The 27,392-nt window shown below is 36.4% G+C and overlaps 1 protein-coding gene and 1 long non-coding RNA gene across 26 annotated transcripts in view; one reads left to right on the top strand and one right to left on the bottom strand.

The window, feature by feature from the left end:
• The window catches only part of EPB41 (erythrocyte membrane protein band 4.1), a 216,212-nt gene that overhangs the window by 59,282 nt on the left and 129,538 nt on the right, over positions 1-27,392 (top strand). For 24 of the 25 annotated variants that reach the window (XM_056795407.1, XM_056795391.1, XM_056795405.1 and 21 more), the window contains exons 2-4: positions 4,527-5,004; positions 7,599-7,811; positions 24,078-24,182. In XM_056795407.1, coding sequence (XP_056651385.1) covers positions 4,534-5,004; positions 7,599-7,811; positions 24,078-24,182 — 789 coding nt within the window. In that variant the 5' untranslated portion in view covers positions 4,527-4,533. Of the gene's footprint in view, positions 1-4,526; positions 5,005-7,598; positions 7,812-24,077; positions 24,183-27,392 lie in introns of those variants that run through there. The other variant, XM_056795408.1, reaches the window with a different exon arrangement.
• Positions 11,295-26,624, bottom strand: LOC107649047 (uncharacterized). The gene is made up of 3 exons (XR_001622416.2): positions 26,096-26,624; positions 15,728-15,774; positions 11,295-11,552 (listed from the first exon to the last, which is right to left on the bottom strand). It is a non-coding gene; the product is annotated as an uncharacterized LOC107649047 (long non-coding RNA).

Genomic DNA, 27,392 nt, shown 5'->3' with positions numbered 1-27,392 from the left:
TGAAGTTTTTTTTAATCAAAAGAGTCCTCTGTGTTGAGATGGCTTTTGCTATTTGTGGTCAGACCAGAAATCAAGATTTGATGTTTTACAATCTGGTGTCAAACAGTTGCTTATCAAGGCTTCATTGTATTGCAGGTTTAAAAAAAAAAAAACCTAACTCTGAAATGGGGAGTTTTCCCTATATCACAGGATTTTACAGATGAATACCATACTGTACACAATGGAAATGCAGTACACCACCACAGCTTTATGCAAGTTTGTCAACATGAGATTGTACGCAGCACACTATTGGCTGATGGAATGAAAGGCAACCAATCACAGCACTGTATTCTGTATCCTGGGTGCTGATTGGCTCAGTGACTGTATTTTGTGGATTTTCACCTATCATGGGGGTCCCTGGACTGTAACTCCCGTGATAGGTGAGGAATCACTATTATTTCCTAGATTTTGTGTCATCTCCTTAGATTAGATCATGTTTCTGTTACAGAATTTTTTCACCCACAACAGCACTATGAAAATAATCATCCTTGTTTTTTAAATGAGGAAACCAGAGCCCTGTGAGGTAGAATGAATTGTTTGGGTCATGTAACTAGAAAGATTTAAAGTTGGGTTTGGAACCCAGATCTCTTAGTACTGTACTTTATTATTTGCTACCATTCTATGCAATTAAAAAATTAAAATAATTAATCTTATTGAATTATACAATGACTATACAACTTTTTACATTTTTAAAAAGCCTTTAATATATAGTCTGTTCTCCTTTGGGGCACTTATTTGACATTGCATTTACAAGATTTTGATATACTCAGAACTACACTTTTGTCTCATTGGGCATTAAAGTTTGCCTATGATGATCTGTTTTCTAGGTTTTAACCTTGATTATAGACCATAGGTTTTCTTTGGGGTTTTAAATCAGGCTTTTCATAGCACTGAAGAATATTTATTTTATTTCTTATATAAACTTCTTGAGCTCTTGTGACTTGCAGCATGTTGCAGATTTATATTGAATATTTATATATATTGAAGTAGCCTTAAAAAATTTTTTTTTTAAATTTTAATTTAATTTTTAATTTTAAAATTTACATATTTATGAAAAAATTCCTAGTATACCAGTTTATCAGTTTTCCAGTTCCTCATTAGGAACAAGATTTTCAGTTCCTCTGAAAATAAGAATCAAAATCTTCTTTGGGTAGACATTTTCTGGTCTAATGAAGTTATACATAGCTCTTATAAGTTTACTTGAATTTCTTCAGATAGTAGTTTTGGAAAGGATTTTAATTAAAAAATGAGTTTCATTATTAAAAATTACCTGTTCCTAATCTTTTGCTCTGGAACAGAGTAGGTACTTAGCAAATGCTTGTTGGTTGGTTGCTTGATTCAGTATCTCCAGTTTTTTGTATTGTTTTGTCCATGGGATCTTCTTGCTGTTCTACTCAAGATGCCTTTGCTACCCTTTCAAGGAATCAATAACAACCCCTCTAGCTGTTAGTTCCCTCTAGAAGCCTTTGCTTGTTTTTTCAGCATTTAGTTGGACTGTTTTACAGCAGTAGTTGATCACTTCTTGAAATATCTCCATTTACTGATCTTGATGCGTTGTGGACTAGATTAATCCTCAAAATTCTTGATTTCCCCACATCCACAGCTGCTGTAGTATCTCCAACAATTATGGAAGTATGCTTTTTAAAGTTCAACAATCTTTGCACATTTCTTTGGAATTTTTAATCTTTGGAATTTTGGAATCTTTAAAAACACAAATTTGTTGGAGACATAGTCAGAGCTGGAAAGAGTCTTAGAACTTGTCTACTCCAACACTGATTCTATTACTAGAAAAACTGAAGCCCAGAATGTGAAAGTAACTTGCTCAAGTTTAGAAATAGAGCTAGCACCAGACCTCAGGTGTCCTGGCTCTTGTGGCTGTTCTTTCACAATTCAGATATTTGCTGAGAATAATAACATGCCATACTAAGTATTTTGGAATAAGGAACAATCCTCAAATAGTGAGTGTCACTTAAAGTTATTAGTCCTTGTAGACAGAGATGTGGAGAAATCTAATGGAACAGTTTACCAGCTACCTGTGTTATATTGTTCAATGACATTGAAGATCTCTTTTTGGAATCATCTTGTGTTTTCATCTGTGTAGGTAACTCCTATTCACTCAATCAGTAGGCATTTAATAAACATTTAATATGTGCCAGAACTGTTCTAAGTGCTGATGATACAAATGTAAGAACACAATTCCTGCCCTTAAGGAGCTTACATTCTGATGAAAGAAACAGTATGAAAATAATGCAAGATAAGTAGAATAGAGATGGAAAGTAATTTCAGAAGGAAACCATTGGCTGGTGGTAGTAGGGTAGGGAGTGAAGAGAAAATATTAAGAAAAGCTTCTTGCAGATAGGATTTGAGTTGAGTCTTGAGGGAAGCCAGGGATGCTAGGAGGTGGCAGTGAGAAGATAGAACATTTCTAGAAGGGAGAGAATAACTAATGCAAATTCAAGGAATGGAGTGTGTGAGGAACTCTAAGTAAGTTAGTATAGCTGCTATATAAATCGAATACATGGAAGAGGTTAAAGTGTAACAAGACTGGAAAGATAGGAAGGGACCAGATTGGGTAAGTTTTTTAATTCATCCTCCACTTAATTGCTGTTTTGGCTGCTGAGTAATGGATAGAGTATAGCAGGGAGAGACTTAATGTAAGGAAAATCAAGTTGAAGAACCCATATTAGGCAATTGCCAGAAGCTCTGAGAAGTTAAGTCTATATTTTTTTAAAAAATTAATCCTATAGCCAATATATATGTAAAAGGCAGTATTTGTACTCAGATATTGCTGATTCTGAAACATGTTCTTTTCTACCCAATGTCAGGTGGTTGATTAGTCATCCTAGCAGAGGAATTTTGATAACTTTCTAACTAGAGATACAAAATACACCTTCTTAAATAATTTTATTAAGTTTGCATGCTTGGAATTTTTTTAAGAGAAAGAATTCATCAGATGGAGTGATAAAATCACTAATAGATAATCTAGATTAAAAATCTATATTTTTAACTGAGACAACTTCTATACATTTGGTTGTGTTTTCATTTTTTGCTCTTTTCCTAATTCATGATATTTTTTTCTTTTGCATCCTCCTCTAACTCCTTCTTCCCTGTTCTCCCTCCTCTGCTTCCCTATTGTACTTATGAGTTGAGGCTGGTACCTGGGTAATTTTAAAGTCAAGGAACTAGAAAGCTACAAGTTTGCTATGTGTGAAGTCCAAAAACTAGATACTAGATACTAGTAGAGATACTAAAGGGGAATCTGTCCTCCAAAATTTGTTTTTCCTCTAATATGTTTTCTGATTTCACTTTCAGCTCTTAAAAAATCAGATCCTAAAAATAAAATTATTGAAAAGAGAGGATTTTACACGATAGAAATTTCAAAATTAGATACTTTCCAATGGTGGCTAGAAATTTTGGTATTTTTACACAGAAATAGAAATTAAACCTTTGCAGAAGTTATATTTGCATCATCCTAGTAGCAAATCTGGTATTAAACAGTATGTATTCAGCAGCTTCTATTTGCTGTTATGCCATCCTATGAAATCTGTACAAAGGGATAATTGATGAAATAGGGACTATAAAATTGTATGCCACTTCTTTGGAGGGATAAATTTGGGGAAATTGAGTTCTTACAAATGTTATACCTTCCTATAGATATCCTTTAAGTATTCCTAGTATGTATAAATAAGGAACTTAGAAGTCAATAGAGAATCAATAGAGAATTGATAGAGAAAAGAATCTTGTGGCTAGGTGTTCAGGAGACCTGGGTACTCATCTCAGCTTTGTCATTAGCTATTGCTTGGTTTTGTGAATGCTACTCATTCTCTTCTGAGAGTTTTGTATTTGATTTTAGGGTCTTTTTCAGCTCTAATGCTGTATGATCTATAATGTTATTGGAAAAAAATAACATTTAGTGTATTGTATACTGTGCAAAGAATTAAAACTCCAGATGTGATTTATTTAACTAGTGTGATTTCAGTGAATCCCACTCACTCCTCCCTTTTAAAAAAAATCCTTATTTTCTGTCTTGGAGTCAATACTATGTATTGTCTCCAAGGCAGAAGAGTGATAAGGGCTAGGCAATGGGGGTCAAGTGACTTGCCCAGGGTCACACAGCTGGGAAGTGTCTGAGGCCAGATTTGAACCCAGGACCTCCTGTCTCTGGGCCTGGCTCTCAATCCACTGAGCAACCCAGATGCCTAGTGAATCCCCTTTTAAGTGATTCTCTCCCTCTGTATGCCTTTACTTGTGGCATACTAGTTTATACAGGAAGCATGGATAAGACATTTATGTAATTTAAAGCAAAATATTATATTTAAGACTGTCTTGCTGATATTCATAGGTATGTAGCATCATGAACCAGACACCTAGAAACTTTATGAATTGGGGCTGGATGCTTAGATTTTATTTCGGGTTTTGACCATTGGTAGAATATTTTATTTGAAAACTTTTTGATAAATGTGCCTTTAAAAAAATTCTATTAACAGCTACATCATGACAACAGAGAAGGGCTTAGTGGCTGAGGCTGAGAATCCGCAACATCAACAGCAGAAGGAAGAAGGTGAAGGAGCCACCAACACGGGAACACAAGAGGCTCAGCTGGAGGAGTCATCACAGAAGGCAGCTGAGGGGATTAATCAATCTGAACAGAAGCAGAAGGCTTCCAATGGTGACACCCCCCCACATGAGGACTTAAGTAAGAACAAAGAGCGGACGTCAGAAAGCCGAGGCCTGTCCCGGCTTTTCTCTTCTTTTCTCAAGAGGCCTAAGTCTCAAGTCTCTGAGGATGAAGGCAAAGAAATAGAATTAGCTAAGGATAAAAGAGAGGGAGGCCAGAGAGAAACGGAGTTTGGAGCTGGTCTTGATGAAGAGATCCTTTTAAAAGCTCCTATTGCTGCTCCTGAACCTGAACTTAAAACAGACCCATCTTTGGATCTTCATTCTTTAAGCAGTGCAGAAACACAGGTAAGAAATGGGGAAAGAGTCAGGGAGAATGAGGATAACTAATACATTTGACTTTCATTATCTGGAAGCATCTAGTTTGACTTCTTAATGATTAGAATCAGAACTCACATTTTTAATGCTTTAAAATTTCAAAGCCCTTTATCTTCACTAACTCATTTGGATCCTCTAGTAGAATTAGCCATGACAAAGCAAGGATTACTATTTAATTTAGTAATATCCTTATCCTGAAGAGCAGGGTATTCAAGTGACTTGCCTAGGATCACTGAGCTAGTCAGATTCAAATTCACGTTTTTCCTATTTCTAAGTCTAGTATTCTTTCTAGTCAGAGTTAACCCAGGCACTGAACCCTTATCGATATCCTAGCATGAAGTTATAGCAGTGAGTACGTTTTTTTCTCATTTGTTCAATAGTGGACAGTTCAGATTATTTTCTGGAAATCACATTTGATTTATTCAGCCTTAATTTCTTTTGTTCTAATTCTTTATATTGATTCATAAATTGGAAATTACTTTCTGAGAATTCCCTCTTTTTAGTATTTGAGAATGTTATATATGTTGTGAGAACCTGTGTGCTTCTCTTTGTTGTGCTCACTAGATCATAATGATATATTTCATTTTTTAATTACCTTGATTTGTAAATATTTATCTCTCCTTTATTCCTGTCCCCCCAACCAACAAGCAGTCCTTACACCAGCTTTTTACTAAGGAAGGGTTTATCATATGCAAGCATTATGCTATGGTTATAGAGAACCAGGAAACAGACTCTTCCTTCAAGAAGCTTCTATTCTTTTGAGGGGATACAACATGTACAGTGATAAATAATAAAAATTACATACAAAGTATATTTTAAAAATATGAACCAATTGGGAGGAGGTTGTTATTAGGAAAATGTGTTATAAGCTATAAAACTATATAAAAGGGAGTCATTAATAATATAGGGGAAAACAAAATCCAGTTTTTCTCATTTTTTAGCTTCTACTTTGTCAAAAGAAGATAATAATATGATTTCATAGAAAATTCTTAGTCATATGTTATGTTCAAATTCAGGGATCTTAAAATGCTATCCTGGCTATATGTAGGTAAACTCATATCGAAAAACTTAGAAATGACTTACCGATTTTCCCAGGAATACTATATTTTAGTTGCAATCCCATTCTTCTTTTAACACTTGATTGCAGGGAGTATACTTGGTGTGTGTTTGGTGGCAAGGAAAGATAAAGTTGATAGCTAACCTATAGATAAGTAGTCTTTACAACTCTATAGATGTTGATTCATATAGTCATCATGATGTGTCTTATGAAATTTAGCGACTTGAGAAATCTAGAACATGTTAAATCAAATCAGAATTCTTTAATTCCTAATACTGAAAATTAGTGTAGTCACTAAAAGTGGAGGTGGAGCAAAGTGTTAAAGGATAGAGAATTTGACAGCTTTTAGATAGTGCAATTTGTTTAGATTTAGCCCATGTCAGGTACCTCCCATGTGCAAATCACTATATCAGACATTTGGGCATAGAATTTGTTTAAGGATAAGTAAATGGAACGTGAAGAGAGAGGCAAGGGAAAGACCAAAGTGATCTAGAGAAATTTGAGGATGGAAAACACATACCTGGGAGAATGAATGAATGAATGAATGAAAAAGCATTTATTAAACACTTACTGTATGCTAGCTAGCACTGTGCTAATAGCTGGGAAACAAACAGAAAAGTCTGACAGTTCCTGCTCTCCAGGAGTCCACATTCTAATGGGGGAGACAACATATTTTGAAGGTTTCAGCTACAAGTTGAATGGAAACATTCCATGACCCTTAGGATGCAGTGGCAAAGCAGATGATGCATCATATTTAATATAATTCAGACTGATAATATATGAGAGGCAGCCAGTTGGTGCAGAGGTTTGATTAGAGCACTAGGCCTACAGTCAGGAAGACCAGAATTCAAATTCTGCCTCAGACACTATGAGCCCAGGCAAGTCATTTAACCTCTGTCTACTTCATTTTCTTCAACTGCAAAACAGGAATAATAATAGCACCTCCCCCCCCCCCCCCAGAGGTTAGTGAGGATCAAATGACATAATTATTATAAAACAGTTAGCACAGTGCCTGGCACTTTGCATGCACTTAATATGTGCTTCCTTCTAGCCTCCTCCTAGCTTCCTTCTAGCCTCCTCCCTTTATGGGCTGCTTTAAAAGTAAGGGCCCTCTGCCTGAAGCACTTGAAGCAGTACTTTCCAAAAGGTTTTATTGACTAGGTCATGGTATCTCCTACAGAAACTTTGTATGCATTTTGTGTGTATTTTATATATATATATAGTGATCTTTATTTATGTAAATGTTCTCTCTCTTCTCCATTGTAATGTAAGCTTTATTAGAATGAATCAATGAAACTAGACTACTTCCTTTTGTCTTTGTCTCATAGCTCCTAGTATAGAGCCAGCACCTCTGAATTGCTGATAGATGGATGCATAGTTTAATTTGAATATTTGTCTTGTGTCTTGTTGCAGTCTTCTCTTTCTTCCTAGCATTGTTCTTATTAACAGTACAACATATTTGATGAATTGTCTTGATTTCTGACTTGGTTATGTTGTGGGTATACAGCCTGCCCAGGAAGAACACGGAGAAGATCTAGATTTTGAAACCAAGGAAGGAGAAGAACTTGAAGAGGGCTCCAAAGTAGAAGTGAAAAAAGAGAGCTTGGAACCAAAAACTGATAAAGAGCTCAAGTCTTCCCAAAAAGCTGTCAGAAGACACAGAAATATGCACTGCAAGGTGTCCTTGCTGGATGACACAGTTTATGAGTGTGTTGTGGAGGTGAGTGAATGGCTTTTCTTCCCCCTCCACCCCAGTTCTTATTACAGTGACCAGAAATCCTGTAGTCCTTCAGAGTTAAGTAGACAATCTCTCCCCAAAATCCTTTCTAATGATTACTGTTCAAACAGTTTTTCTTTGTAGATCATGTTCCCTGGCCCCATGGATTTTCAGGTTGCTACTGGTAGTAGTAGGGACAGCGGAGGAACTTGTATAAAATGGGATTTTGAAATGAAGGTATTAGATAACAAGGTGCCTGGAGTGTACAATCAAGAGCAAATGTGTACGTTTTTAAGTTGGATACAGCTTGTTTTCAAACTTTCCCATACCTGTCCCCTTTGGTAATAGGTTGGTGTCCCTTGCTATAGAATACAAAAGCCAAAATCTGAGGAGCCATCATATGCAAGGATTAGTTTCCTTTTCTGAAAATTGTGTCACTAAATCAGACACAGCCAACTTGGAGAGCATTTGGGCCACTCCTTTCATTTTACAGATAAGGCAACTCTGTACCCAGTAGGAATGAAGGGAAGTTACCTGGTTAGTAGCAGAGCCAGGATTCCAATTCAGCTCTTCAGACTCCCAACTTCTGTGCTCCTCTGATGCAGGGTGGCTACTTGCAATGGCTAATTAGGGTTGAATTAAAGCATTCCTTTTTCTTCATCTTCCTTTTACATGTTATGCTTTGTGTCATCAAGTATTTTTTCAATTACTTCTTTGAGTCTAAACTATTTTCCTACTAATTTAAATTACATGATAAACCTTCCTAGCTGAGTTGTTTTTTTTTGTTTTTTTTTACAAAATAGCATGAAATTGTCAAGTGACAGTTCTTTTTAAAAAATATTTTATTCTTAAATTTTATTTTAAAATATTTTTCCATGGTTACATGATTCATTTTTTTCCCCCACTCCCTAGTTTTCTATTTTTTTTACCACCACAAAGAGCTTGGCTATGAACATTTTTGTACAACCATTTTTTATTGTCTATTTGCGGTATAAATCCAGTTGTGATATTGCTAGATCAAATGGCATGAATTCTTTAAAAGCCCTTTGGGTATAATTCCAAATTGCCTTCCAGAATAGTTGGATCAATTCACAACCCCACCAACAATACATTAGTGTCCCAATTTTGCCACTTCCAGCTCTCCAACACTTATTATTTTCCTTTACTGTCATATTGACCAATCTGCTAGGTGTGCGGTGGTACCTCAGAGTTGTTTTGATTTGCATTTCTATAAATCAGGAGGGATTTAGAATACTTTTTTCATGCAATTATTGATAGCTTTGATTTCATCTGAAAACTGCCTGTTCATATCCCTTGACCATTTGTTAATTGGGGAATGACTTGATTTCTTGAACATTTGACTTAATTCCTTATAAATCTGAGAAATTAGATCTCTGTCAGAGATTTTTGTTATAAAATTTTCCCCCAGTTTGTTGCTTCCCTTCTAATTTTGGTTGCATTAGTTTTGTTTGTACAAAACTTTTAAAATTTAATAAAATTGAAATTATTCATTTTACATTTTGTAATGTTCTCTATTTCCTTCTTGGTCTTAAATTCTTTCCTTCCCCATAGATCTGAGAGGTATACTTTCTATGTTCACCTAATTTACTTAAAATTTACCTCTTTATATTTAAGTCATTTACCCATTTTGAATTTATCTCGATATAGGGTGTTGTCAGAAGCAAATTTCTCTCTATCCAGTGTCACCTTTTTTTTATGTCATCTCATTGACCTGGAGGTCAAATACCACTGAGTAAATTCAGTTTGAGCCTCAGAAGAGGAAGTTAAAGAATCGAGGAACCAATGAGGCAGGAAACTGATTCCACAGGCATGGCCCCACCTGGGTGGCCCAGGCAAATTAAGAAACTTTGATTGGTTGCTGAGATGTGAGAGTTAGTGGGTGGAGAAAAAAGCTTTTAAGTTCAGACCAGGAGCAAGTCTTCGTCTTTGGCGTGCACATGAAGGAACATAGTAAACTCTTGCTGGGTTGTAGCTAGGGGCCCTAAAATGGTGCCAATAGATTAGAAAGTTTACGTACCTCTCTACTTCTCTCCTACTTTTTCCTCTTTACTACTACTACTACTTTTGAGTTAATAAAATATTAAGCTACTACCAGCCTCATAATTTTAAATATTACAATGTGAGATGTTGATCTAAACCTAATTTTTCCTATATTGTTTTCCAATTTTCCCAGCGGTTTTTGTCAAATAGTGTGTTCTTGTCCCAAAAGCTGGATCTTTGGGTTTGTCAAATGCTAGCTTGCTGAGGTCATTTGCCCCAAGTCTATTACATTGATCCCCGCTTCTATCTCTTAGACAGTACCATATTGTCTTGATGATTACTGCTTTATCAGTGATTATTTACTACCATTTTATGAACTTCAAAAGAGTACTATATATATATTTTTTTGGTAGGAACACAGAATCTGTGTGAGGACCTCAGTTGCAATCCTGGCTGTACCTTTTAGTACTTATGTGATAAATATTCAAGTCATTTGAGGAATGAAATTCTTTGGGCCTTAGTATTTCAAGTTAACTCTACTCTTCCTTTCTGTTTACACACACATAGACACACACTCACTTACTTTTTCTCTCTTTTCCCTCTCTGTCTCTAACTTCCTTTCCCTCTGCCCAGTCATGTTTCTCTCTGCCTCTCTCTTTATCTCCCTCTCTCTCTCCATCTCATTCTCTCTCCCTCCCCCTTCTGTCTCTCTATTCCTTTCTTTCTGTCTCTCTCCCCTCTCTTCTTCTCTATCTCTGCCTCTCTTCCTCTCCACTCTGTCTCTTTGTCTCTCCTTTCTTCTTCCCTCTCCTCCATGCTGAACTTCTTAAATTATTTCCCAATCCCCCTTTACCTTCCATTTTCTTTCTATGTCCTATTGCTCCTAGGCAGCAAGGTGATGCCACAGTGCACAGAACATGGGATCTGAGCCCAGGAAGCTTTCACTGGGTTTGAGTTCATCTCTGACCCTTCCTAGCTGGGTGACCCAGGGCAAATCACTTCCCCGTCTTTCGGCCTCAGTGCCTAATCTGTGCAGTAGGGATGATCATAATAACAGCACTTCTCTCCCAAGATTGTCATGAGGATCAAATGAGGTAATGATGCATATCAGACCTGCTGCATTAAACTGAGTCTGTGAAGGTGGTGAATGTTATTTTTATCTTTGGCTCCCGAGACCCTGGCTTCGTGCCTTCTATGTAGTCAGTGGTTTGTTTAGTTGAGTAACGTGGTTAGCTTTTGTGGTAGGAGTAGAGAAGGGAGTTAACTATTTATTAAGTGCTTATTATATGCCAAGCACTGTATTATGTATGCACTTTACAAATATCCCATTTTGAACCATTGCTAACCCTGGGAGGTAGGTGTTATTTACTATTCTCCCTATTTTACAGTTGAGGAAACTGATACAAGCAGGGGTTAAGTGATTAGGCCCCTCTATCCAGCATTTCACCTAGATATCTAGGTATTTGTCACAAAAAGATCATTGAATTGTTAGAGTTGGCAGGGACTTTAGTACCAATTTAATTCAATTCTTTCTTTTTACAGATAAAAAAAAAGAGTTTTAAAGACATAGGAGGCAAAAATTAGCTCTGATTAAATCTCAGGTCTTCTAACTCCAATCTCAAGGACTAGACTCTCTCCATTATATCGAGGGTTTTTAACTTGAGGTTTTCTGAATTACAGGGATTACAGGGACCACAACATTATTTTGAAGTGTCCATAGACTCACCAGCTTGTCAAAGGAGTCTATAATAAAAAAGAAAAAACAGTTAAGAACCCCTGGCTTACAACATGTTAAAAAATATTCTATCTGTACTCTGCTAACTATGTAAACAAGGCTTATTTCCTTTATTAATTATCTGTGGGGGAGTTACACAAATCTGTTTTGTTCAGCAAGAATATCTCAATAGGTAGAGAAAAATAAAACCTTCTATAATTCAGAAACAGAATAGGCATAGAATCAAATTACAGGAGACACATAATAGGGAGGAATAGAGCAGAGAAGTCTGGGAGTTTAATGAATTTATAGAACTCACAAAATTAATGGATTCATCCAAAGTAAACTACTGATCATTAGTAGGTTTTGTAGGAGACCCCAGAGTATTCCAAAAAAAGTGAAACATTAATGTGTAGCAGATTATCAAAAATTTCACAAACAAGTAGCACAAACCTTTCATTCTTTTACCTAGAGGAAGCAAGGTTTCCCTTAATTTCTTTGTTAGTAATACCTAGTCTAACCATAGGTCTTTGTAGTAATGTCATGTCAGTTCTATAAATATTTATTAGGTATCTATGTGCCAGACATTGTGATAAATGCTGGGGATACAAATAAGAAAATAGAAAGACAGGCCTTGTTCCTTAAGGGACTTAAAATCTAATGGGGGAAGACAATACTCAAAATGAAGCCAGAAAGAAAAGGAGTGGGAAGCCATCAGGGATTACTTACGGGGGAATTTTGTTCTATGGAATTTAAACCAACCAGAACTACAGATGGAAAGTGGACAGTGAACTGAAAATTCCAAATCCTGCCCTCTAGGAAAGCTTTGGAAAGAGTTGATTATTCTGCTCTCCAGCCTTTAAATCAGAGGGGAGAGGATGCTGAGAGAATTGGGAAGGTGTTGAGCATCCAAGGCATGATGTGAAGATTTCATGTACTGTAGAAGCACAGAGAGGCTTGGTCTGATTTCATACTAGACTGCCTTTCTAAAGAAATGCTGTGACTTATAACCTTGGCATTATTATCATCATATTGTATAGGATCTAATGCTGTGGTTGTTATTAGTCTGGGTCTTCATGACTCCATTTAGGGTTTTCTTGGTAAAGTTTTTGGAGTGGCTTGTCATTTCCTTTTCCAGCTCATTTTAGAGATGAGGAAACTGAGTGACTTATCCAAGGTCACATAGCTAGTGAACTCTTATCTGACTCCACTCTGGGTAGTCCACCCACTGGGCCACCTAGCTACATGTTAGAATAAACAAGTGAGCTAAATCTATCTCCTGACAGCAGCATAATAGTTTCTACTATATAGTAGATACTATATAGATGCCTTATTTCAAATATTCACAAGAGATCTATGATCTTAATTCCAGAGTTCTCTCCAAGGATTGGTATCTCAAACCAATCATCCCTGCCAATCCTGTGCAATTCTCGACGTCCTACCAAAAGTTCACTGCAGGTGTGAACCACTACCCATTGCACTGGAGGCCTTCCTTGATTTTTCCTGTAATCAAGAGAGCATCAGTGGAGCATTCTGGCTATCTTTTATTTCTTATCCATTCTACATGACCAGCCCATCATCTTTTTCTGTCAGATATTTCTTTGATGGCATTCTTTACTTCTGTTCTTCTTTGAAATTCCTTGTTCATTATATGATAAAGCTTGCTCACACTGACCACTTACCAGTTTTGCATTCTTTAGTTCTTTGGAGACAGTGGTATTCTAGGGCTTGGTGCCATATAGTAGCACCCATAAAATATTTTAATTGAAAAGATGGATGGATTTTTGCTGTTATTGACAGTCAATCTCAGAAGAACCCAGTCAGAATGGGGAATTGTTCTGAATTAATTCAGTTGTAGTGTATCTTTCCTTAGACCAGTCAGTTTTCACAACTATATTAGCAAAATCCCTCTTAACCACATCCGACTTATGAAATAGATTTAAGTTTGCAGTGATGTAGATATTGCTGCTTTATCACAACAAATTGGCCATTATAAATGTATATGTATATATATGCATATATATAGCTTGAAAATTATAATTCGGAGTGGATTTTTTAAAAAGTTTATTTTATTTTCAGTTCCAAGTTCTTTACCACCTTCCCTTTCTCCACCAATTGGGAAAGCAAAAACAAACAAACAAAAAATAAATACAGGTAAATCTGTTGCAAATATGTTGTTAAGTCATTCAATTCTGTCTGATTCTTCATGACCCCATTTACCAAAATGCCCATGGGGTTTTCTAGCAAAAATACTGAAGTGGCTTGTCATTTCCTCCTCCAATGGATTAAGGCAAATAGACGTTAAGTGTCTTGCCCAGGATCACATCCCAAGTAAGTGTCTGAGGCCAGATTTGAACTCATGTCTTCTTGACTTCAGGCCCAGCACTCTTATCCACTGAGCAATCTAGTTGCCTCCTACAAATATGTATAGTCATACAAAACAAATTCCCATTATTAGCTTTGACCACAAAAGCAAAAAGAAAGAAAAGAAAATATACTTCAGTTCATACTCCAAGACAGTCAACTTTTTCTGGAGGTTTATAGCAGGTTTCAGCGCAAGGCCTTTGGAATACAGATGGTGATATTGCAGTAATCAGAGTTCCAAAGTTTTTCAAAGTTCTTCATATTTACAATATTGTTATTGGATAAACTGATCTGGTTCTACTCACTTCATGCTGCATTAATTCATACAAATCCTCACAGGTTTCTTTGAAATCATCCCCTTCCTCAGTTCCATAACATTTATATGGTATAACTTATTTAGCAATTCCCCAGTTGTTGGGCATCCCCTCAGTTTGCAATTCTTTTCCACTACAAAAAGGTACTATAAACATTTTTGTACATAGATGTCTTTTTCCTCTTTCGATTTCTTTGGAGGTATAAAACTAGTAGTTATATCACTAGGTCAGAATATTCAGGTTTAATCTCTTTTTGGGCCTACTTCCAAATTCCCTTATGGAATGATTAAATCCATTCACAGCCCTACCAAAACTGCATTAGTGTTTTCCTAGACACCATTGAGCATTTATCATTTTCATATTTTTTGTTAACTTAGCTAATCTTATGGCTATGAGATGCTACCTCAGAGTTGTTTTAATTGGCTTTTCCCTTGTGAGTTAGAGCATTTTTCATACAGATACAGTTAACTTGGATTTCTTTTTCTGAAAACTGTACCAGTCTTGGAATCTGGATGACCTGAGATGAAATTTAGCTATGTGATTCCAAAAGCAAGCTGCTTAGCCCTTTAGGTCAGTTTTCTTATCGTAAAATAGGGATAATAATAGCACCTATCATTTCCACAGCTGTTGTAAGAATCAAATGAGATAATAATTGTAAAGTGCTTAACATGGTGACTGGTACATAGTAATCATTATATAAATGTTAGTAATTATCATTGTTATTTTTACATACAATTGGGGAAATGGCTTTTATTCTTAAAATTTGAGTCAATTCCCTACATATCTTAGGAATGAGATGTTTATCAAAGAAACTTGCTACAAATTCCCCCAACCCTGCTTCTCTTCTCATTTTTGCTGGATTGGTTTTTGTTTGTGCAAAAGTTTTTAAAATTGTCCATTTGATGTCCTTTGAACCTATTTCCCATTTAGCCATAATCAGAATTCTCTGGATTTTGGTTATAATTATTCTTAGAGTTTACACTTTGGGATTTATTTTAGGAAATGATGGATTTTAGGAAATGGCATATTATTTTAAATGGTATATTATTTCAAATTCTACTTTGCCCTTTAGTTCTAAGATGGCCCGGCAATTTTCTGTTTTTTATTTCTTGAAATATGATGTCTAGGCTCTTTTTTTGGGGGGGGGGGAGGTCAGGGAGTCCAATGATTTTTAAATTGTTTCCCCTTAATCTTTTTTCCTGGTCAGTTATTTGTACTATGAGATATTTACTATTTCCCTCTATTTATTCCACTCTTTTGGTTTTGTTTTTATTATTTCTTTATGTCTCATGTAATCATTAGCTTTTGTTTAGACAATTGTAATTTTCAAGGAGTTTTATTTGGTAAAGTTTTGTACCTCTTTTTCCAATTTTAATTTCCAATATTAATTTGCTGTTAATATCTTTCTTGGATCTTCTTGGGATATAGACATTTCATTGTACTTTCCTTCAGTCATGTTCCAGCCAAATAGGCCTACTATTATTACCAGTTATTCTTTTAACTTGATGTTCCATATCTTTTCTTACCTTTGAAACTTCTAATCTTTCTTGAGTACTCAGCTCTGGTGCTACTCCTATATAAAATGACAACAAAATTTATCTTTGTGCACATTGTAGCCCTCTGCTCAGCTGTAAGCTACTTGAGAACTGAGATTCATTTTCATTTATTTCAAGGGTTGTTATTTCAAGGGTAGACGCTTAATAAATATGAAATTGAGTTTACTGTAACAGATGCATGCTTCTGTGCTATTTTTTAGCAAAGGTACTAGAGTGATTTGCTATTTGCTTCTCCAGCTCATTTGACAGTTGAGGAAACTGAGATGAACAGGGTTAAGTGACTTGCCCAGCATCCCACAGGTAGTCAGTGTCTGAGGCTTGATTTGAACTTGGGTCTTCCTGACTAGGTCCAGCACTCTACTGTGCTACCTAGATGCCCTAGTATTTATGTAACACTTTATATTATCATTTAATCCTCGCAACAACACTGTTACTAAGTATCATTTAGAATCTCCATTTTACAGGCTGAGAGACTATAGGTGACTTGTTAATGGGGCCATAGGGGCCATAAAGTTGGTAAATATCTGAGGCAAGATTTGGAATCAAATCTTCCTCCTTCCAGGTCCAGGGATCTATCTATAATATCTAACTGTTTTGACACTGGTGTTGAATGTATGTATTCATTCAAAAAGCTTTTTTTAATCTGTCCCATGTTTAGGGGTCCTAAACTAGGAGCTCTGGAGGATAACCAACATTTATGGCATTTTAAGGTTTACCAGACATTGTTCTTATAGGGTCACTATGTGGCATAGAGAAGACTTAGACTTAGTCTTTGACCTCAAGGAATCTACTATCTAGCATACAGTATGTATAGCACAGTATTTTGTTTTATACATATACACATTCACAAATCATCACACAGTTAATACACTATTTAGGATATATATGTATATCCTGTCTTCCCCAATTTTAACAAGAAAATCCAATTTAAAACTCAAGAAAGCTTTAGTTTGGGGGCAGCTGGGTAGCTCAGTGGATTGAGAGCCAGACCCAGAGATGGGAGGTCCTGGGTTCAAATGTGTCCTCAGACATTTCCTAGCAGTGTGACCCTGGTCAAGTCACTTAAACCCCATTTTTTGCTCTTTTGCCTTGGAACCAATAGACAGTATTGATTTCAAGACAGAAGGTAAGGGCTTAAAAAAAGAAAAAGAAAGAAAGCTTTAGTTTCTTTTCTTCTCTCTTTGATCTTCTTCCCTTCCCTAGAAATTATAACTGCTACTGCCAGTTCCAGTAACTGAAGTTGACACTAAAGGGGCAGTATACTTTTCCCATTGTTTGGGAATGGAGGGACTGGCTTGAACTACTTAATGCTCACTCTTCTACCATGTCAAACTACAACCTAGATACAATGAAATCCATTAGCATTTATTAAGCAGTACTATGTGCCAACCCACTGTGCTAAGTATTAGAGATACATAGAAAGTCAAAAGTTTCCACTCTCAAAGGAACTCGTAGCCTAATGGAGGAAAAACACATGAACAACTATGAACAAACAAGATATATACAGGGATATATTGGGAACTGTCTTAGAGGGAAGGCTCTAAGATTAAGGAAAACTTGGAAAAACTTCTTGCAGAAGTCTTTAGTGAAGACTTGAAGTCAGGGAAGCCAGGAGACAGTTGAGGAGGTAATAGTCATAGTGAAAATGCTCAGATTTCGGAGATAGAAAGCCACGCGTAAGGAAACCAGTGTCACTGGATTGAAGAGTATGTGGAAGGTATAAAGTATAAGAAGACTAGAAATGTAGGAAGAGGCCAGGTTATGAAGGGCTTATATATTTGACCTTAGAGGTAATAGGAAGCTACTGATGTTGTTTGAATGGAGTGGAGAGGTGAAATGTTCAGACATGCAGTTTAGGAAGATCACTTGAACAGCTGAATAGAGGATGGATTGGAGTGGAAAGGGATTTGAAGCAGGAAATACAACTCTCAGGCTATTACAGTAGTCTAGGCATGAGAATGATGAGGGATTGCACCAGGGTTGCCAGCCTGGGTGACTGGAAAGACGTTAGTGCCCTTGACAATGATCAGGTAATTAGGAGGAGGGAATGGTTTTGGGGGGATAGATAATGCAGTCAGATTTGACTACATTGAGTTTAAGGTGTTTATAGGATATCTAGTTCAACATGTCTAGTAGGGAATTGGGGATGTGAGACTGGAGGTCAGGAGAGAAATTAGTGTGAGAGGTCGATAGGAGTCATCTTCATAGAGATAGTAATTGAAGCCATGGGAGCTGAGGAAATCATCAAGTCAATAATATAGAGGGCCCAAAGCCAACCTTTGGGAGATTAGTGGGCATGATGTGGATGAAAGACAGGTAAGAGGAGAACCAGGAGAGAGCAGTATCACAACCTAGAAAGAAGAGAATAACTAGGAGAAGTAGTGTTAAAGTTGCAGAGAGGTTGAGGAAGATAAGCCAAGGCCATTAGTTTTGGTAATTAAGAGATCACCATCAACTTTAGAGAGAAGTTTTTGTTGAACAATGAGGTTGGAAGCCAAGCTGCAGAGAATTAAGAAGAGAATGGGAGGAAAGTACATGGAGAGACCAGTTGTATTTGACCTTTCCAAAGTTGAAATTCTCAAGAATGAAATTACTTACTTTCATGGTTCTAATCACTGTGGGCACTCCCTCTCCAGTATAGATAAACTAGATGGCACAGCGTAGTGGAACATGTAGAATCAGGGGACCTAGGTGCCAAAATTTGGGGGCAAGTCAGTTATCCTCTCTGAACCTCAGTTTTTCTTTCTTCTTTAAGAATGAGGGATTTGGTCTAGATAGCCTGGGAAGGCAATTGGACTCTACATTTATGGTCCTGTTTTACTTCCATATCACCTATGAATCCTTCCCCAAAGTCCTACTTTGATTCATAATCATGGTCTAGGCACGACCCTGGGTTCTTAATGACTTTTTTAATGGGAGCACCAACTCTGATACTACCAAATTGGAAAGACTTAGTTTGAGTCCAGGGAAAAACCACTGACCTCAAAGCAGCATAGCTAATAATTTCATCATGAGAAATCTGGCTAATATTTTTTGTTACAGCAATCCATGAAACAGTGATAATATATGTAATGGGAGAAAATTATAAAACTAAATCTTGTGACTCTGAAGGCCAAAAATAAATTAGCATTTAAATTTTTATTACTTTGTCTCAGTACTTCAAGGATCTGTGATTTAATTGGCATGGGTATTCTCACCCCACAGGGTGGCCTGCAACCTGTCCTTGTCTTATATGATATGATCATAAGGTTATGCCTAGAAAGGACAAAGATTTTGTCCAACCTTTTCATTTTGCAGCTAAGGATTCTGAGGTCCAGAGAGTTGGACTAATTTATTTGTTCAGGTTCACCTGGGTTGTACCTGAAAAAAATTTGTTATCAAGCAACCAAGCAGGCCAGCAACAATCACTTATTAAATTCCTTCTGTGCATCAGGCACTATGCTAAGTGATGGAGATCCAAGTACTAGTAAAATGAAAAACAGTTCCCAGCACTCAAGGAATTAGGAAAAGAGGATATACCAAAGAAGAACCAAAAAATGGTGGTGTTAGTGGAGGAGGAAAATGTCCAGACAAGAGAGCATGGTGTCCCAGAGTGTCAGAAGCACAGCCAAGAGAGAAAAATAAAGGGAGGCCAGCCTGGGTTCTTCCTCTGAGGGGAATTCACCAAGAAAGGACCCCCTTAAGGGGGAGGAATGTTTCATGGTGAGAAGGTCCCAGGCACTGAAAAATTCCAATTCAACTTGGTGCCTAAACTGGTCCTCAGATGATAGCTATATAATCTGTTGCTAGTTCTTTACTCAAAGCCTTTGCTGTCTATTATTTGCATAGACCTTGAGAACCAAGGGTCTTTTCCACACCAAAAAGAGCCTTTGCAGGATAATTTTAATGGAAGTTTGAATTAATAGTCAAAGGGCAAAGTGGACCATTGAAATAAGAACATGCATATGTAACACAGAATTATTTCTCCTGAGAAAGAGTTCCTGTGGAAACTACCTAATCAGGATTGAAAGGAGAATTTTTTTGGCAAAGTTAATGGAACTCTAGTTTGACATAAATTATTTAGTCCAATCCCCTCATCTTGCAAATGGAAAAACTAAAGCTAAAAAAGGTTATGTGCTTTGTGAAAGAGTTATAGCAGAACCAAGACCAGTATCCAGATCATCTGACCAATGATCTTTCCCTTATACCAGCCTGGGGTTAATTAGATTTATATTCTTAGCCCTAGAGATTAGTCAGAAACTCAAATATCTGAAATACATAAAAAACCACTTGAATTCTGAATGAGATGAGGAACTTTTAAGTAATTCAATTCTACCTACATTTTAAAAATACATATCTCTAAGAAGACTGTCTTTTAAAAATTGATTTGAGATCTTTTATTTTTATTTCATCTAAATTTCCCTTGTATCCTTTCCTCCTCCCACCTCTCAAAGAACCATGTTATATAACCAAAGACTTCAGGTGATTGATTGTTAACCATCTTGTACCATTTTATAAGTGGGCTTCAAAAAGCAGGCTCTTAACCCAGTTTGAGTATTGTTTCTGTTATTACTGATTAGTTAGATGATCAGTTCTAGTATAATAGCCATTAGGAGAGTATCTTGTAAAAATCCCTGTGAGAGCTCTTTATAGATAGATCACATAAGCATGCTATATTGAATTTGGTCTGTTACTGAAGGAAATTCCTTGGAGTCTGCCTCTGTACCTTGAGACATTTGTTCTGGGATAGTGAATAGTGAAGAGTCTAGATCTCAGCAATAACAATTAGTAATCAGTATAGACAGCTGCTTTCAATTAATTCTGTGGCCTCACAGTCAGTAGGTCATAGCTTGCTTTGGGAAGTCTTGCACTGAAAAGACAGTGGAATGGGATAAAATCCTTTGCAATATAGATAGTAACATTCTATCATTCTGGGACTATTCCCAAGTCATGCTGTGCACAGTCATTCATTATGACATGGCATGGTGCTTAGGTTTTCCAACTTTGTTCTATGTAGCCATCTGAAGGTTTATTAATATTAAAAGGTAAGACAAAAGAAGATTATTACTTGTTGCTAAGCATAAGGGTAGTGTGCCAGTTGTTCACCTTGTTTGTTCTACCTGGAATGTCTATTTCATTGCATTTCTGCCTATTATTCCCATCTCTGATACCTTCCTCTCATACTCACATGGCATGTCTTTAGTTCCTTCACCATTCTAGGTACTTTCAAGCTTTAAAATTAATTGCTAGTACTTCTTAAATACCCATCACATAACAGGAATTGTGAAAGATGCTGGAGATATAAAGACAATAGCAAAACAGCCAAGGAAGATGAAGCATACTTGTGTAGTAGATACATACAAAATAGGCACAAGGTAATCTTGGGTTGGAAGACACTGTTAGCTGAAGAGACCAAGAAAGGTTGGACTTGAGCTGAATCTTGAATAAAACCAGAGATTCCAAGAAGAAATATTTAGAGGCTCTTGTGTTGAGAGCTTGACTAAATGAACAAATTAGTGGAGAAGAGGGAAGGATGTTGTAGAGTTAGAAACAACAAGATCTGGCAACTGATTGGATATGCAAGGTGAATGAGAAGGCAGAATTAACTTTGACACTAGTGCCATAAACTTGGGTGACTGGAAAGATAGTAAACTAACAACAAAATACTCTAGGGTTTGTCTAACTAGGGCAAAGCATAATATCCTTACTCCTGGAGGAGCTAGTTCCTATTTTTTCAGAACAAGGACTATGTCACTAATCATCTGTAAGCTAACTTTTACAATGTGCAGGGCATGCAAAAAAAGAAAGGGAGAAAAATATTGTCTTTGCCTACAAGGAGCATACATTTTAATGAGGGATACAATTTGCAAACAGCTATGTACATATAAAATATATACAGTTTCAGTGGAAGAAATTCTTGGAGGGAAGGCACTGGCAGTGTGTGTGTAGGGAGGGGACTTGGAAAGACTTCTTGCTGAAAATAAATTTTAACCTAAGTCTTGAAGGAAGAGAGGGAAGCTAGGAGGCAGAGGTAGGGAGTCAGAGCAGTCCAGGCCTGGTGAACAGCCAACGAAAAGGCCAGGAGCTAAGAGATGGAGTGTCTTGTTCAAGAAATAGCAAGAAGACCTATAAAATGGGCATCAAAGAGTAAGAAAATTGTGAAGGTGTTGAAAGGCTTTAAAAGCTAAGAGAATTTTATATTTGATTGTAAAGGTAATAGGTGTTTCTTCTGGGTGACATGCATAGAACTCTCCTATAGGAAAATTACCTTGGCAGATGAATAAAGGATGGATTGGAATGAGGAGAGACTTGAGGAAGGGAGACCAGTTAGAAGATGCTTGTTGTAGTCTGGGCAAAAGGTGATTAGGGCCTGACTACAGTGGTAGCTGCCTGAAAAGAAGGAAAAGCACGTAATGATAATGATGATGAAGATGATGATAGCAATTACGTAGTACCGTGCAAAGTTCATTACACATATTAACTCTTTTTTTTTTTTAAATAAACGATACATTTAAAAGCCAGTGGAATTGCTTGTCATCTCCAGGAGGGGGGGAAGGAGGAAGGGAGGGAAAGAACATGAATCATGTAACCATAGAAAAATATTTTAAATTAATTAAAATTTAAAAATAAATAATACCTCATTTTGTCCTCACAGAAATACTAGTAGGTAAGTGCTGTTTTTTGTATATGTGTGTGTGTATATATATACCTATATATATATCTATATATATCTCCATTTTACTAAGAGAGAGTTTTAGTGACTTTTCCAGGGATACATAGCTAGTAAGTATCTAAAGTAAAATTAATGTCTTCTTGACTCTTGATCTAGCACTCAGCTGTATCTGTCTTACAACTGAGAGATGTTATGTAGGTAGAAACAAATAAGATTTAGCAACAGAACAAATATGAGGAATGAGAGTAATGAGTTGAAGATAGCAACTATGTTGTAGACCTGTGATTGTATAAGGATAATTTTAGTGGTTGTGACTTAAAATCTAAATTTAATTGGTCACCAGGGAAAATCCCAACTAATAAAATGCCCAAGTCAGCTGGAAATTTTATGGTAATTTAATTGATATAGTGGAAGAGATTAAGGAGAAGGAAGAAGAAAAAGGAGTAGGATTTCTCCCGCCTGGCTAGTACCGGGTGGGAAGATTAGGAGATCTAGAAAGTAAGGTTTTGGAGTGTGAAGGAGGAAGGAATCAACCTGAACTCCAAAAGGGCTCAGCCAATATGCCCGAACCTGAATCAGCTCAAGGGCAAACTCACTGCCAAACCCAGACAAATAACTGCAACCACTCCAAGATGTCGGAACACCTAGCACGCTGCCAGCCAGAGTCTCCTCTCCAGGGAAAGAGAGCAAAGAGAGCCAGTGATGTGCCTTATATAGATGGTTTTATGTCACTTTCCTGCATCTCATCTGTACCAATGATAGCTTAGCTTGACTTAAGACAATCCAGGGGTCTGTCCGCTTTTTCTGCACATGTCTGTCGAAGGCCATTTCCTCAGATAATTAAATCTTTGAGTATGGTACAGACATCCTGACCTTGTTAAACTGAGTAGGGTGGAGAAATGTAGAGTTCCCAAGACTTGATTCTCTTAAAACAAGTATCTCCATTGTTAATGATCAGGAAATAGCTAAATCAGATCTTCTAAAGTACAGTCTAATTAGGGTGGAATAGTTTTAAAATTCACAATTGTGAGGTAGTGGGACTAAGAAATTTGGAAGAAAGGAGGAAAGATAATGAATTATGTTTTAGAAATGTGGAATTTAGGGACAGCTAGGTACTTGACCCAGTGGATAGAGATCTAGGCCTGGAAACTGGAGGTCCTAGGTTCAAATATTGCTTTCAAACACTTCCTGGCTGTGTGACCACAGGCAAGTCACTTAACTCCAGTTGACTAGTCCATACCACTCTTCTGCCTTAGTCTGAAGATGGTGGTCTTAAAAAATAGTTTGAAATGACTATGGGACCTCTTGTTTGAGATGTTCAATAGGCATTTGAGGATTTGAGATTGGAAGTTGAGAGAGGTTAGAACTAGATAATAGATCTGGAAATCATCTGCATAGAGATTATCATTGAATCTATGGGAAAATGAGATCACTAAATAAGAGTGTAGAGGGAGAAGAGACGAGGGAAAGAAAAGGACATTGTTCTAGATGGAGATATCAGGTAAAGAAGATTAGGAGTGATTAGAAAATACCCAAGAGAGAGTAGAGTCCCAAAAGCCTAGAAAGGTTATCTTCATATTTTCCCAAAGTGCCTGCTAAAATGTCTTGCAAATGATGGAAGTTCAGAAGTATTAAATGAATCTTATATCATTTCAAATGTACTTGCAGAAACATGCTAAAGGACAAGATCTAATAAAGAGAGTATGTGAACATCTCAATCTATTGGAAGAAGACTACTTCGGTCTAGCCATATGGGATAATGTGACTTCCAAGGTGAGGAGATGACTATAATATATGAAAATGTCTAGTTGTTTTCATTTTATTATTTAGTGTAAACACATATGCTTGATTTCCAAAAGTTAAAGAAGGAATTTATATTCTTAGAAATTATTTAATTCTTTAATATCCTTGCCATTTTCTATTCTCAGGATTACTATTCATTGCAGTTATAAAGATATTTGTAGGTGCACCATACTTTAAAGGGGAAATATCTATGTAATATTTTCAAATATAATTTCTTTGATGAAATCTTCTCTAATTTTCCCAACTGGAAGTGATTTCTTCCTTATCTGAACTTTTACTACTTTAGACTTCTCTTATACCATTATAGTTCACTATTAGTATGACTTATTTATTTGAATGCAACTCATGGCTTCCTCTTCTATACTATAAGTATCTTCAGACTGAGGATATCTCCATTTGCCTTTGTATGACTCCTAAACATACAGAGTAATGTACTTTGTAGGTGTCTGAAATGAAAAATGAAATGACTCAGTAAACAAAAATTTGAACTTCTGAGCATATTGATTTATTAAGTAATGCATGCCAATTCCATAATAAATTGGGACCAGTTACCTTCTTCAGCTTTGGCACTGGACCAAAATACAGGGTGAGTCAGATTTTTATGCATTAAAAACTATCAATTAATCAAAACCAATTAATTAAAAGAAAAACAGACAGATTAAGAACTTTCTGAGTTCATAATATGCATTATGCTGAGCAGAACTAAAGAAAACAAACCAATATCACTATTAAACTTCTATTTGGGGCAACTAGGTGATTTAGTTGAGGGAAAATGAATAGGTGCAATTCCCCAAAATAAGAAAAAAAGGTGTCCCACTCCATCTAAGTGTCTGTGTTCAATCAAAGGAACATGTAAACAATTACCAATTGACCAGTAAGGGCCCAGTTTTCAGATAAGACATATACATTTCTTGAGAGATATAATTATGAAGAAACTCCTTGCATTAGTCCTTAGATACAACTAGGTTTGTGATTAAGATAATCTAGGTTCTTAAGACATGACAAATGACTCAACAACAATAATAAGAAGTAGCAGGTAGAGGTGGCCCAGTTTCTCAGCCACACATGTCTAGGTTCAAATAGTGTGATAAAGTTTTTTTCACAATTCCCATAGCTGAATAAAGTTTTCTCACAAGACAGAAATTGGACTAGACCCATAATTGAATAGGGAGGGAATCAAGCTAGATTTTTTAGAATTGGAGTCATTGTTGTTCACTCAATTCCCACTACCACTTGCTGTTCTAGTTCCCTCAGTTTCCTCATAGGTATTTAATAAATAAATGTTTGTGGAATTAATGAATTAAAAGGGCAGTTCTTGAATCAATATCTCTATTCAACTTGTATATACCTTTTTCTGTCACATGTCCAATAAGATAGAGGACTAGACATTTTGATGAATCTTCACAGCCTCTCAAACCTCTCCAAAATAGGAAGTATGTGCAAGAGATAAAGCAATTTCACTTTCGTGCATGGTCTAGGACATCAAGAACTCTACGAAGGAACCGCTGTCTTGCTATCAGACACAGCAAACATTCATAACATATATTATGCTGAAAGGAACCATAGACAACAAACCAGTATCACTATTAAACTCCTATTTGGGACAGCTAGGTGGATTAGTGGAAATAGCAGGAAGCCTAGAATGCCAAAATAGTGTTTTCAACAATATTAATTTGGAGGGGTTTAGGATGGAAAGCACATAGGGATTAACATATAAATATTTTGCTTTTATTCCACAGAGATTAGAGGTTTGAGAAAGGAGGGAGGGGGAGAAGGAGGTCTTACAACTTAACCCTTTAGTTTAAAATTCCTAACTAATAATCCTATCTTATCTTTTCCTAAACTCCTAAGGGCCAGTCCAACAGAAAGTTCAGAGATCTTACATATAGAATCTTTTGGCAAGGAGAGGTTGGAGTCCAGATGAGGAGTCCTAGATGGTCCAGAGAATGGCTGGAACTCCCAATATTGTCCCTTAGTCTGCCTAAGGGCATTGAAAAACTATCCACTCCTGCTTCAAAGGGCTGCTTGTAGGATGATCCAAAGATGTCCCAGGAGCACAGATCAGCCATCTCTAGCTTCTTTGGTAGCTGCCAACCCCCAAGAGATCAACAGTCCCCTCAACTGTTTGGAATCTTTCCCCTACCAACACTGAAGGTTCTCTGGGGTTCGGTGTCTCATGGCCTGGCTGTCAAATCCTTGCAACTCATCTCTACAAGAGACAGGAAGACTTGGGTTCAAATGTAGCCTTAAACACTTCTTAGCTATGGGACCCAGGGCAAGTCACTTAACCCCAATTACCTAGCTTTTACCACTCTTATGCTTTAGAAGCAACATGTAATATTGATTATAAAATGGAAGGTAAGGGTTTTAAAAAAAAGTGGAAAGAGAATTATGTGATGAAGACGCATTTAAAAATTAGAAATCCAACAAATAAAGAAACCTAAAATAAATACAAATGAGATATTAAAAATTAGAGGTATCAATAGATAAACTATAAACAAAAAACTAGAAATGATTCTTTGAAGAGACTAATTAAATTGATGAATTATTAGCCATTTTGGCAAAAGAAGAGGGCAGAAAATCAAATCACTGAAAAATAAAATTAGCTAGGTGAAATCACAACAAAACCAGGAGAAATAAAACAAGCATCAGGTCCTAACATGCAGTTATGTACTATCAAAACCAAAAATTTAAAAGAAATAGAAATTACTTAAAAATAAAAAATACAAAACTACCACAAGATACCACAATATCAAATAAAGATCTTAAATTATCCAAATTCTGAAAAAGAATTCATTGTAAAGGAACTACCAAAGGGGGGAAAATGCCCTGTCCTGATGGATTCACAGAAGAAGTCTATCAAATTTTAAAAGAATAATTAATACCAATACTTCACAAATTATTCTCAAAGCACCCTACCAAATTCCTTTTATGAGACAATTGTAGCTTTTATACCTAAGTCAGGGAATGGTAAAGCATAGGAGAACTAAAGATCAATATCAGTAAATATTGATTTGAAATTTTTTAAATACAATTTTGTCATTTTACAGTGATTCATCCAAGAGTCATGACCAAGTTGGATTTATACTAGGGATGCAACTATGATTCAATGTTGGGAAAACAATAAAGATAATCACACTAAAAATAAAAAACATCTATAACTGCTTGCTTATCTGTAAA

The sequence above is a fragment of the Monodelphis domestica genome, chromosome 4 (genome assembly GCF_027887165.1).
Source record: "Monodelphis domestica isolate mMonDom1 chromosome 4, mMonDom1.pri, whole genome shotgun sequence".
Taxonomy (NCBI): Eukaryota; Metazoa; Chordata; class Mammalia; order Didelphimorphia; family Didelphidae; genus Monodelphis; species Monodelphis domestica.
The sequence above is the reverse complement of the archived record's forward strand: the minus strand, read 5'-3'. Positions and strand labels throughout refer to the sequence as shown.